The sequence below is a fragment of the Sapajus apella genome, unplaced genomic scaffold (assembly GCF_009761245.1).
Source record: "Sapajus apella isolate SASKATOON/1434 unplaced genomic scaffold, GSC_monkey_1.0 scaffold86, whole genome shotgun sequence".
NCBI lineage: Eukaryota > Metazoa > Chordata > Mammalia > Primates > Cebidae > Sapajus > Sapajus apella.
The window spans coordinates 1189802-1202472 of NW_022437026.1; the positions used below are offsets into that span (position 1 = coordinate 1189802).

The 12671-nt window shown below is 39.7% G+C and overlaps 1 protein-coding gene and 1 long non-coding RNA gene across 6 annotated transcripts in view; one reads left to right on the forward strand and one right to left on the reverse strand.

Annotated features, from left to right (window-relative positions):
• CLEC2B (C-type lectin domain family 2 member B) overlaps window positions 1-12671 on the forward strand; it is a 37594-nt gene that overhangs the window by 7185 nt on the left and 17738 nt on the right. For 2 of the 5 annotated variants that reach the window (XM_032254378.1, XM_032254382.1), the window contains exons 2-3: window positions 297-462; window positions 939-1011. The exons of 1 other annotated variant lie outside the window; for it this stretch is intronic. In XM_032254378.1, coding sequence (XP_032110269.1) covers window positions 981-1011 — 31 coding nt within the window. In that variant the 5' untranslated portion in view covers window positions 297-462; window positions 939-980. The remainder of the gene's footprint in view (window positions 1-296; window positions 463-938; window positions 1012-12671) is intronic. 2 more of the 5 variants (XM_032254377.1, XM_032254380.1) reach the window with 1 other exon arrangement.
• LOC116534180 lies at window positions 44-11166 on the reverse strand. The gene is made up of 3 exons (XR_004261617.1): window positions 10948-11166; window positions 4270-4271; window positions 44-54 (listed from the first exon to the last, which is right to left on the reverse strand). It is a non-coding gene; the product is annotated as an uncharacterized LOC116534180 (long non-coding RNA).

A 12671-nucleotide genomic window follows, 5' to 3' on the forward strand; every position in this document is an offset into this window, starting at 1 on the left:
TTTTGAATGCTTGGTACAAGTACTCAAATATTGCCATCTCATTAACGTCTGTCTCTGGTTCCAACTTTCTCCATTTGAGGGTATCACAGTTCCCTGTTTGCTGTTATTTCTTATGGGTATTCATCTATGTTTTTGTGTTGAAGGATTTTATACGGCTTGTTTTGGTTTATATTGAATATATTTATTTAAATGTTCTTTGTAATTTACCCGTTGATTTTTTGGGGGGTGGGGGTCTGTGTTTCTGCCTCCCTTTTATGACTACATGGTACCTTAACCCATGTTTGTCTTGATCCTAGTAAACAATCAGAGTGCCACCCATACCAAATGGGAGAGGTTCCAAAGGGGTATGCCAGTAGTGTTGGGAGCCTGACTAGGATTCCAGCCCACAGGACTTGTGGAATGAACTTCCTATAGCATAATGTTGCTTGGCAGCCCCTCTAAGTTGACATCTTCTTTGTCCAGGTAACAGCAGAGTTTCTGGTACTGGGGATGGTAGTCTTGCCCCCCTACTTTGTCTCTGCAGAGATATGTCTCCCTTCAGGGCACCCCTGATTTTCCAAGTGTTAAGGCAGGTGGGCAAACTTCCTGCCAGGGCACTCAAGCTGGTGGTGAAGCTGGTTATCCATTTTGATCTCATGTTTTCCAGTGTAGAAACAATGTTTCCATATACTTGGGTACCAGGAAGATTACAGTGAGAGGCATCATAGATATGTCAGTCTAATTCTCTTATTATCTATATGGAGTTTTATTTGCTTTTTTCACTTTTCTGTGCCTCTAGGAACTGTCTCCTCATGTTTGAGTTCTGGGATATTGCTGGTGATAATCACAGCACTAATTTGTTATTGTTGTTTTCCGTGGGGGGCATTAAAGCCAATTTGCTTTTATACCATTATTTTGGAACAAGAAGTCTCCTAAATGTTTTTATGTTTATTTTTCAGGTGTTCTGAGCCGACATAAAAAGTGTTTTATAATCAGTGCTAATGATATCTAATTGTATTGTTGTAACGATCGGTAAGTTACATCCTTTATTGTATTTTTCAGGGCTTTCTATGTATGATTCTATTCCTTTTTGTCTCAGTCATGATCTTTTCTCAGTATCTCATTCTCTTTCCATTATTCATAATAACATTTAATTGGTAACAATTAATCAATTTTGTTAATTACATGACCTATGTAAGGCATCAGGAGATACAAAAATTATTATGGTAAAATTATTTACCATGATAATCTCACTTCTGTTCAACACTTTCTTGTCCATGTTAATGAGTATGTTGACTTCTATTGCTATAGGTTAGTTTTGGCTATTAAAAAACTTTATATAAATATGATCAAAGTTAAATACCTATAAAATACAGTATGTAATTTACATGAATCATAAATACAAGCACGCAATTTGCATGCATCTTTGTATCTTTTTCCTTTTATTCAACATTATGCTGGTGTGATTTTTCAATGTCATAATATGTAGCAGAAGTTCACTATTATAGAAAACTTTGAATTTTTTTTAAATAAAAATGGCCAGATAGTAAATATTTAAGCTTTGTTAGACATACAGTCTCTGCTACAACTGCTGAATTCTGCACAGAAACACAGCCATAGAAAATGCATAGACATTGACCATGGCTGTGTGTCAATAAAATTGAACATGGAAATGTAAATATTATAAAATTGTATGTGTCGCAAAATATTGTTCCTCTATTAATTATTTTGTTTATTTTTAAAATATAAATTATATTTTTAGCTGGTGGTTGTACAAAAACACAAGGTGAGCTGATTTAGCCTCAGGCTGTATTAGCAGATACATTCACTGCTAGGTATATACCACCATATATTAATCTTTTCACTTGCATGAATATTTGGATTGTGCCACATTTTGACTATTGCAAATTAGATGGTTTTGAACAACTTTGTATTTTACATTTCTTGCCTTTTTAATAAATACTGAATATAACTTGAGATATAAGAAGATTTATTAAGCACAGAATATTCACAGATTAACTTAAATATATTTTGCCATAAATAGTAGATAATCTCAGCAGAAGTGTATGAGTATGCCAGTTGCCCCATGCCATGTCAATGACAGAAGTTCTGAACTAAGGCATGGACAATCCCAAAAAGGGTGACAGCCATATACATATATTCTGTTTCTTCCTTTCTTGATCTTTGCTGTACTAAAGATAGGAAGATTACATCTTCAACTTCATTACTCATTATTGGTTCATTGAGGTTTTCTGTTTCCTCATGGTTCTATCTTGGTAGATTGTATTTGTGCAGCAATTTATTCATTTTTTCTAGCATTTCCAATTTTTAGCATGTAGTTTTTATAATAATCTCTGATGATTCTTTGTATTTTTGTGGTGTCAGCTATTGTTGTTTGTGGTGGTAGTATCTTAATAGAGATAGGATCTTGCTATGTTGCCCACGCTAGTCTTGAACTCCAAGGCTCAAGCAATCCTTCTACCTCAGCCTCCCTAAGTGCTGGGATTACAGGCATGAGCCACCATGCCTGACCCTATGTGATATAGGCTGTTTTGTCTCCATTTTCTTTTGTTTGATTTCTTTGTTTGTAATTTTATTTATTTCAGTGTTTTTCTATTTTTTCTTCATCTAGTAGAAAGTTTGCTGATTTGTGTTTCTTTTTTAAAAAGTGGCTTTTTGTTTTTGTTTTCTTGATCTTCTATGTTGTACTTTTAGTCTCATTTCATTTATTTCTGCTCTGATTTTTATCACTTCTTTTCTTCTACTAATTTGGGTTTTGGTATGTTCTTGCTCTTCTAAATCCTTTGAGGTCATCATTAGATTCTTTATTTGAAGTCTTTCTACCTTTTTTAAAAAAGCATTTATTACTTTAAAATTCCTTCTATGTACTGCTTTTCTGCATACCACAGATTTTGATTTATTGTGCTTCCATTTTCACTTGTTTCAAGAAATTTTAAAAATTTTCTTCTTAATTTCATCATTGACTCTTTGGTTGTTAAGGAGCACGTTATTTAATTTTCATATATTTGTGTAGTTTCTGAGGTTTCTCGAATTGTTGACTTCTAGTTTCATCCCATTGTGGTAAGAAAAAATACTTGATGTGATTTCTACTTTTTTTTTTAATATATTGAGATCTGTTTTTGGCCTAAAATGTGTGGTCTATTCTGCAGATTGTTCCATGTACTGATAAAAAGAATGAGTATTCTGCAGCAGTGCTTCTGTACGTGTCAGTTGGATATATTTGATCAAGTGTGCAGTGTAATTCTAATATTTTCTTGGTGATTTCCTGTTTAGATGATCTGTCAGTTACTGAGAGGGGGGTGTTAAAATTTCCTAATATTATTGCATTGCAGTCTACCTCTCCCTTTAGGTCAGTGAATGTTTGATTTATATTTTTGGGAGCTCTGGTGTTGGGTTTATAGATTTTTAGAACTGTCATATCTTTTGATGAAATGACCCCGTTAGCATTATATGGTGACCTTTGACTCTTTTTAAAGTAGTCTTTGATTTGTAGTCTATTTTATCTGATATAAGTATAGTTACTCCTGCATTTCTTTTTTTTTTTTTTTGGTAGAGGGGGACAGTCTTGCTATGTTGCCCAGGCTGGAGTAGAGTGACATGATTTTGGCTCACTGCAACCTCCACCTTTTTGATTCAAGCGATTCTCCTGTCTCAGTCTCCTGTGTAGCCAGGATTACAGGCATCCACCATCACACTTTTTTAGTAGAAACGGGGTTTTGCTGTGTTGGCCAGGCTGGTCTTGAGCTCTTGACCTCATGTGATCTGTCTGCCTTGGCCTCCCAAAGTTCTAGGATTACGGCTATGAGCCACTGCACCTGGCCTGCATTTTTTGCCTTTTAATTGGAGAGTTGACTTCATTTAAACTCAGTGTTATTAAGTAAGGATTCATTATGGCTATTTTGTTGGTTGTTTTATGGTTGTTTTAAAATTTATCTCTGTTTTCTTTTCTTGTGGTCATTCTTTGTGGTCATATAATTTTCTCTGGTAGTATATATTAGATGCTTTTTATTTTTAGTGATTCTATCATAGGTTTTGTGTTGTGATTACTATGAAGCTTATGAAAACATAGATATAACAAGTTATTTTAACGAGATAACAACTTATATCATAAAAGAATAGAAACGGACCGGATCCGATCCAAGATGGCCGTTTAGGAACAGCTCAGGATTGCAGCTCCCAGTGAAAGCGCAGAGGGTGAGTGGACGCCGCGTTTTTATTGCCCACAGACTAGGAAATTCCCGGGCAGAGGAGCTCCACGGTCACCAGCACGGCTGTACCGGCCAGCGCCGCTGCTTTGCCCCGCGCCGCTGCTTTGTCGGCGCCCCGGAGCCGCGGTTCTCCGTACAAAATACACCGGTCCGGGGGCCCTTTAGGCTGGCGATTGGAGCCACGGGAAGTCGCCCATACACTGGTTCAAAAAGGGAACTGAGCAGAGAACCAGGACAGTAGATTCCAGGGCAGAAAAAAAAAAAAAAAGCGCCACAAACCTCAGTGCCGCTGTTTAAGCCAGCGCGGTGAGTGGCCGCAGGGGAAAACAAACAGACCCCGGCGCCTCTTCAACAGGCGACTGGAACACCAACTTAAAAAAGGCTCTGAGGCAGGGAGCCAGGCGATCAGGCTCTGCTGGCCCCAACCCCACAAAAGAACAGCAACCAGAAACTCTGGATTGAGAGTTTCACAGCAAGCGCAGCTGAACCCGGGACAGTCCAGCTCCGTGGGGGAGGGGCGTCCACCATTACCAAGGCAGCCCGCCATTGCCAAGGCAACCCGCCATTGCTGAGGCAGCCTGCCGCTGCCAAGGCAACCCGCCACAGCAGAGACTCCGCCCCAACAGAAGCGGGCCACCATCGCCAAAGCAGTTCTAACTACACCCATATAAACAGGACTGCAGGAAAGTTCACTCGTCAGCGGGGCGGAGCCCACAGCAGCTCAGCAAAGCTGCCATAGGCCGACAGTGACTAGGCGGCCTCCTTGCTGGGCTGCGCAGGTCTGAAGGAAAAAAAATAGAAGGCGGCAGCATAACGGAAACTCATAAATAAAGCCCTAAATCCCTGGGACAGAGCACCTGGGAACAAAAAGCAGTTTATGAGTTCAGCTGCAGCAGACCTAAAAGTACCTGCCCAGCAGCTCTGAATGAACAACAACAGAGCTCACAACTCACCATTTGAGCTCCTATAAAGAAAAGACCGTCTCCTCAAGCAGCTCCCTGACCCCTATATATCCAAAAAGACACCTCATAAAAGAGAGATCAGATTGACACTAGGCGGGTATCCTTCTGGGACAAAGATAGCAGAAGAAGAAAACTGGTAACAACCCTTGCTGTTCAGCAGCTGCTGCAGGTGAACCCCAGGCAAGCAGGGCCTGGAGTGAACCTCAGCAGACCTACAGCAGAGGGGCCAGACTGTCAGAAGGAAAACCAAGAAACAGAAATAACCTCATCATCAACAAGCAGAACGTCAATCTGAAAGATTTGAGACCCAATCTGAAAGTCAGCAACTACAAAGTCGACAGGTGGATAAATCTTTAAGGATGGGAAGAAACCGGCGCAAAAAGGATGACAACACCCGAAACCAGAACACCTCTCCTCCTAAAAGGGATCACAACTCCTCACCAGCAAGGGAACAAGGTTGGATGGAGAACGAGTGTGATGAAATGACAGAATCAGAATTCAGAAGGTGGGTAGTAAGAAACTTCTGTGAACTTAAAGAACATGTTCTAACCAAATGCAAAGAAACTAAGAACCTTGAAAAAAGATTTGACGAAATGCTAACAAGAATGGACAAAATAGAAAGGAATATAAGTGAATTGATGGAGCTGAAAAATGCAACACGAGAACTTCGTGAAGCATGCACAAGTATCAACAGCCGAATTGACCAAGCAGAAGAAAGGATATCAGAGGCTGAAGATCAACTCAATGAAATAAAACGGGAAGGCAAGACTGGAGAAAAAAGGGTAAAAAGGAATGAACAAAGTCTCCAAGAAATGTGGGACTATGTGAAAAGACCTAATCTACGTTTGATAGGCGTACCTGAATGCGACGAAGAGAATGAATCCAAGCTGGAAAATACTCTTCAGGATATTATCCAGGAAAACTTCCCCAACCTAGCAAGGCAGGCAAACATTCAAGTCCAGGAAATACAGAGAACACCACAAAGATATTCGTCAAGAAGAGCAACCCCAACGCACGTAATCGTCAGATTCACCAGGGTCGAAATGAAGGAGAAAATACTAAGGGCAGCCAGAGAGAAAGGTCGGGTTACCCATAAAGGGAAGCCCATCAGACTCACAGCAGATCTCTCAGCAGAAACCCTACAAGCCAGAAGAGAATGGGGGCCAATATTCAACATCCTTAAAGAAAAGAACTTTCAACCCAGAATCTCCTATCCAGCCAAACTAAGCTTCATAAGTGAAGGAAAAATAAAATCCTTTGGGAACATGCAAGTACTCAGAGATTTCGTCACCACCAGGCCAGCTCTACAAGAGCTCCTGAAAGAGGCTCTACACATATAAAGAAACAAGTACCAGCTCAACTAAAGGGCAAAACAGCCAGCTAGCACCGCAATGGCAGTATCAAATTCACACATAACAATATTAACCCTAAATGTAAATGGACTAAATGCCCCAATCAAAAGACACAGACTGGCAAATTGGATAAAAAGCCAAAACCCATCGGTGTGCTGTATCCAGGAAACCCATCTCACATGCAAGGATACACAAAGGCTCAAAATAAAGGGATGGAGGAAGATTTACCAAGCAAATGGAGAGCAAAAAAAAGCAGGAGTTGCAATTCTCATCTCTGATAAATTAGACTTTAAAGCAACAAAGATCATAAGAGACAAAGAGGGACATTACATAATGGTAAAAGGATCAATGCAACAAGAAGAGCTAACGATCCTAAATATATACGCACCCAATACAGGAGCACCCAGATACATAAGGCAAGTTCTTAATGACTTACAAAGAGACTTAGACTCCCACACAATAATAGTGGGAGACTTTAACACCCCATTGTCAACATTAGACAGATCAACCAGACAGAAAATTAACAAGGATATCCAGGTCTTGAACTCAGACCTGGACCAAGCAAACCTAATAGACATTTACAGAACTCTCCACCCCAAATCCACAGAATATACATTCTTCTCAGCACCACATCACACCTACTCTAAAATGGACCACATAATTGGGAGTAAATCACTCCTCAGCAAATGCAAAAGAACGGAAATCGTAACAAACAGTCTCTCAGACCACAGTGCAATCAAGTTAGAACTCAGAATTCAAAAACTAACTCAGAACCGCACAGCTTCATGGAAACTGAACAACTTGCTCTTGAATGTTGACGGGATAAACAATGAAATGAAAGCAGAAATAAAGATGTTCTTCGAAACCAACGAGAATGAAGACACAACATACCAGAATCTCTGGGACACATTTAAAGCAGTCTCTAGAGGAAAATATATAGCAATAAGTGCCCACATGAGAAACAAGGAGAGATCAAAAATTGACACCCTATCGTCAAAACTGAAAGAGCTAGAGGAGCAAGATCAAAAAAACTCAAAGTCTAGCAGAAGACAAGAAATAGCTAAGATCAGAGCAGAACTGAAGGAGATAGAGACACAAAAAACCCTTCAAAAAATCAATAAATCCAGGAGCTGGTTTTTTGAAAAGATCAACAAAATAGACAGACCACTAGCCAGATTAATAAAAAAGAAAAGAGAGAATAACCAAATAGATGCAATAAAAAACGATAAAGGGGATATCACCACAGATTCCACAGAAATTCAAACCATCATCAGAGATTATTACAAACAACTCTATGCACACAAACTAATAAACCTGGAAGAAATGGATAAATTCCTGGACACTTGCCTCCTGCCAAGCCTAAACCAGGAAGAAGCCGAAACCCTGAACAGACCCATAACAAGGTCTGAAGTTGAGGCAGCAATTAAGAGCTTACCACCCAAAAAAAGCCCAGGTCCAGATGGGTTCACAGCTGAATTCTACCAGACATACAAAGAGGAGCTGGTACCATTTCTTCTGAAACTATTCCAAACAATACAAAAAGAGGGAATTCTTCCCAAATCATTTTATGAGACCAACATCATCCTGATTCCAAAACCCGGCAGAGACTCAACAAGAAAAGAAAACTACAGGCCAATATCTATGATGAACATAGATGCAAAAATCTTCAATAAAATACTGACAAGCCGATTGCAACAGCACATCAAAAAGCTTATCCACCATGATCAAGTAGGCTTCATCCCGGGGATGCAAGGCTGGTTCAACATACGCAAGTCTATAAACGTAATTCACCACATAAACAGAACCAAAGACAAAAACCACATGATTATCTCAATTGATGCAGAGAAGGCCTTTGACAAAATTCAACAGCCCTTTATGCTAAAAACACTCAATAAGCTAGGAATCAATGGAAAGTATCTCAAAATAATAAAAGCTATTTATGACAAACCAACAGCCAGTATAATACTGAATGGGCAAAAACTGGAAGCATTCCCCTTGAAATGTGGCACCAGACAAGGATGCCCTCTCTCACCACTGCTATTCAATATAGTATTAGAAGTTCTAGCCAGAGCAATCAGGCAAGAAAAAGAAATAAAGGGCATTCAAATAGGAAAGGAGGAAGTCAAATTGTCTCTATTTGCAGACGACATGATTGTATATCTAGAAGACCCCATCGTCTCAGCCCCAAACCTCCTGAAACTGATAAGCAAGTTCAGCAAAGTCTCAGGATACAAAATCAATGTGCAAAAATCACATGCATTCCTATACACCAGTAACAGACTTAAAGAGAGCCAAATCAAGAACAAACTTCCATTCACAATTGCCACAAAGAGAATAAAATACCTAGGAATACAACTAACAAGGAATGTAAAGGACCTCTTCAAGGAGAACTACAAGCCACTGCTCAACGAAATAAGAGAGGACACAAACAGATGGAGAAACATCCCATGTTCATGGTTAGGAAGAATCAATATCGTGAAAATGGCCATACTGCCCAAAGTAATTTACAGATTCAATGCTATCCCCATCAAGCTACCAATGACCTTCTTTGCAGAACTGGAAAAAACCACCTTAAACTTCATATGGAACCAAAAGAGAGCCCGCATAGCCAAATCAATTCTAAGCAAAAAGAACAAAGCGGGGGGGCATCACACTACCAGACTTCAAACTATACTACAAGGCTACAGTAATCAAAACAGCATGGTACTGGTACCAAAACAGAGATATAGACCAATGGAACAGAACAGAGGTCTCGGAGGCAACACAACCTTTCTACAACCATCTGATCTTTGACAAACCAGACAAAAACAAGCAATGGGGAAAGGATTCCCTGTTCAATAAATGGTGTTGGGAAAGCTGGCTAGCCATGTGCAGAAAGCAGAAACTGGACCCCTTCCTGACACCTTACACTAAAATTAACTCCAGATGGATTAAAGACTTAAACATAAGACCTAACACCATAAAAACCCTAGAAGAAAATCTAGGCAAAACCATTCAGGACGTAGGTGTAGGCAAGGACTTCATGACCAAAACACCAAAAGCATTGACAACAAAAGCCAAAATAGACAAATGGGACCTAATCAAACTCCACAGCTTCTGCACAGCAAAAGAAACAATCATTAGAGTGAATCGGCAACCAACAGATTGGGAAAAAATTTTTGCAGTTTACCCATCTGACAAAGGGTTGATATCCAAAATTTACAAAGGACTAAAGCAGATTTACAAGAAAAAAACTAACAAGCCCATTCAAAAGTGGGCAAAGGATATGAACAGACACTTCTCAAAAGAAGACATACGTGAGGCCAACAAACATATGAAAAAATGCTCATCATCACTGGTCATCAGAGAAATGCAAATCAAAACTACACTGAGATACCATCTCACGCCGGTTAGAATGGCGATCATTAAAAAATCTGGAGACAACAGATGCTGGAGAGGATGTGGAGAAATAGGAACACTTTTGCACTGTTGGTGGGAGTGTAAATTGGTTCAACCATTGTGGAAGACAGTGTGGCGATTCCTCAAGGACCTAGAAATAGAAATTCCATTTGACCCAGCAATCCCATTACTGGGTATATATCCAAAGGATTACAAATCGTTCTACTATAAGGACACGTGTACACGAATGTTCATTGCAGCACTGTTTACAATAGCAAAGACCTGGAACCAACCCAAATGCCCATCGACGATAGACTGGATAGGGAAAATGTGGCACATATACACCATGGAATATTATGCAGCCATAAAAAATGATGAGTTTGGGTCCTTTGAGGGGACATGGATGAACCTGGAAACCATCATTCTCAGCAAACTGACAGAGGAGCAGAAGATCAAACACCGCATGTTCTCACTCATAGGCGGGTGTTGAACGATGAGAGCACATGGACACAGGGAGGGGAGCACTACACACTGGGGTCAGTTGGGGGGAAGCTGGGGAGGGATAGCAGGGGGAGAAATGCCAGATGTAGGTGATGGGGAGGAAGGCAGCAAATCACACTGCCACGTGTGTTCCTATGCAACAATTTTGCATGTTCTTCACATGTACCCCAAAACCTAAAATGCAATAAAATAAATAAATGGGAAAAAAAAAAAAGAAAAAAAAAAAGAATAGAAACAAAACTAACAAACACTTTCACTCCACCCTCACGCATTTTTTAACTTAGTTGTCTCAGCTTGCATATTTTTATTCCTTACCTCTTAACAGGTTTCTGCAGTTATTATTGTCTTTGATAGATTTGTCTTCTGGTCTTCATACTACAGATGTCAGTGGATTGTGCATCACAATCATAGTATTAGACTATTCTGGGTTTGTCCATACATGTAATTTTATCAGTGTATTCTATATATATTCAGCTGTTTTCTTTTTGTGTATTTTTTTTCTTTCACATTGAAAAACTTTCTTTAGCATTTCTTGTAAGATATGACTGGTGGTGAATACTCTCAGTTTTGACTTGTCTGGGAAAGACTATCTCTTCTTCATATTTGAAGGATAGCTTTGTAGGATACAGTGTTCTTAGATGGCAGATTTTTATTTTTTTCAGCACTTAGGAAAACATCAGGGAGAGAGATCCAAGATGGCTGATCACTAGCAGCTTGGGATTGTAGCTCCCAGTGAAAGCACAAAGAACGAAAGGACGCCACACTTTCAGGTGAATTTTTGTTGCTCACAGACCAGGAGATTCCCAGTGGAGGAGCCCCTTGGGTCACCAGCGCGACTCTTGTGGCCAGCGTAGCGGTTTTGCTGGTGCCTGGGCCTGGCGGTTCTTGGTGCAGAGTCAGAAAAGCACCATCAATCTTAACACCACTGTTTTAGCCAGCACAGTGGGTTGCTCAGATTCCAGCACTGGGAATCAACAAGTTGGATGTCCACTCAGAAACCTAGTTGGAAAGTCGGTAATTACAAAGATGACAGATGGATAAATTTATAAAGAAGGGAAGAAACCAACCTAAAAAAGCTGAGAATACCCAAAATCAGAACGCCTGTCCCTCTACAGGGGATCACAGTTCCTCATCAGCAATGGAACAAGGCCTGATGGAGAACGAGTGTGTTCCATTAACAGAAGTAGGCTTCAAAAGGTGGGTGATAAGAAACTTCTGTGAGTTAAAAGAACTTGTTCTAACCCAATGCAAAGAAACTAAGAACTCTGAAAAAAGGTTTGACAAAATGCTAACGAGAATAGACAATTTAGAGAGGAATATAAGTGAATTAATAAAGCTGAAAAACAACACAAGAGCTTTGCGAAGTATGCACAAGTTTTAACACCCGAATTGATCAAGCAGAAGAAAGGATATCAGAGGTCGAAGACCAATTTAATGAAATAATAAAACAAGAAGAAAAGATTAGGGAAAAAAGGATAAAAAGGAATGAGCAAAGTCTTCAAGAAATATGGGACTATGTGAAAAGACCTAATCTACGCTTGATAGGTGTACCTGAATGTGACGAAGAGAATGAATCCAAGCTGGAAAATACACTTCAGAATATTATTCAGGAAAACTTTCCCAACCTAGCAAGGCAGGATAATAGTCAACTCCAGGTAGTACAGAGAACACCACAAAGATATTCCTCAAGAAGACCAACTTCAATGCACATAATCGTCAGATTCACCAGGGTTGAAATGAAGGAGAAAATACTAAGGGCAGCCAGAGAGAAAGGTCAGGTTACCCACAAAGGCAAGCCTATCAGACTCACAGCAGATCTCTCAGCAGAAACCCTACAAGCCAGAAGAGAGTGGGGGCCAATATTCAACATCCTTAAAGAAAAGAACTTTTAACCCAGAATTTCATATCCTGCCAAACTAAGCTTCATAAGCAAAGGAAAAATAAAATCTTTTGTGAACAAGCAAGTACTCAGAGATTTCATCACCACCAGGTCTGCTTTACAAGAGCTTCTGAAAGAACCACCACACATAGAAAGGAACAACCAGTATCAGCCTTTCCAAAAATATACCAAAAAATAAAGAGCATCAACATAATAAAGAACTTACAACAACTAATCGGCAAAACAGCCAGCTAACATCAAATGGCAGTATTAAACTCACATATATTATTATTAATCCTAAATTTAAATTGACTAAATCCCCCAATCAAAAGACACAGCCAAAACCCATCAGTATGCTGCATCCAGACCCATCTCACATGCAAGGATACAC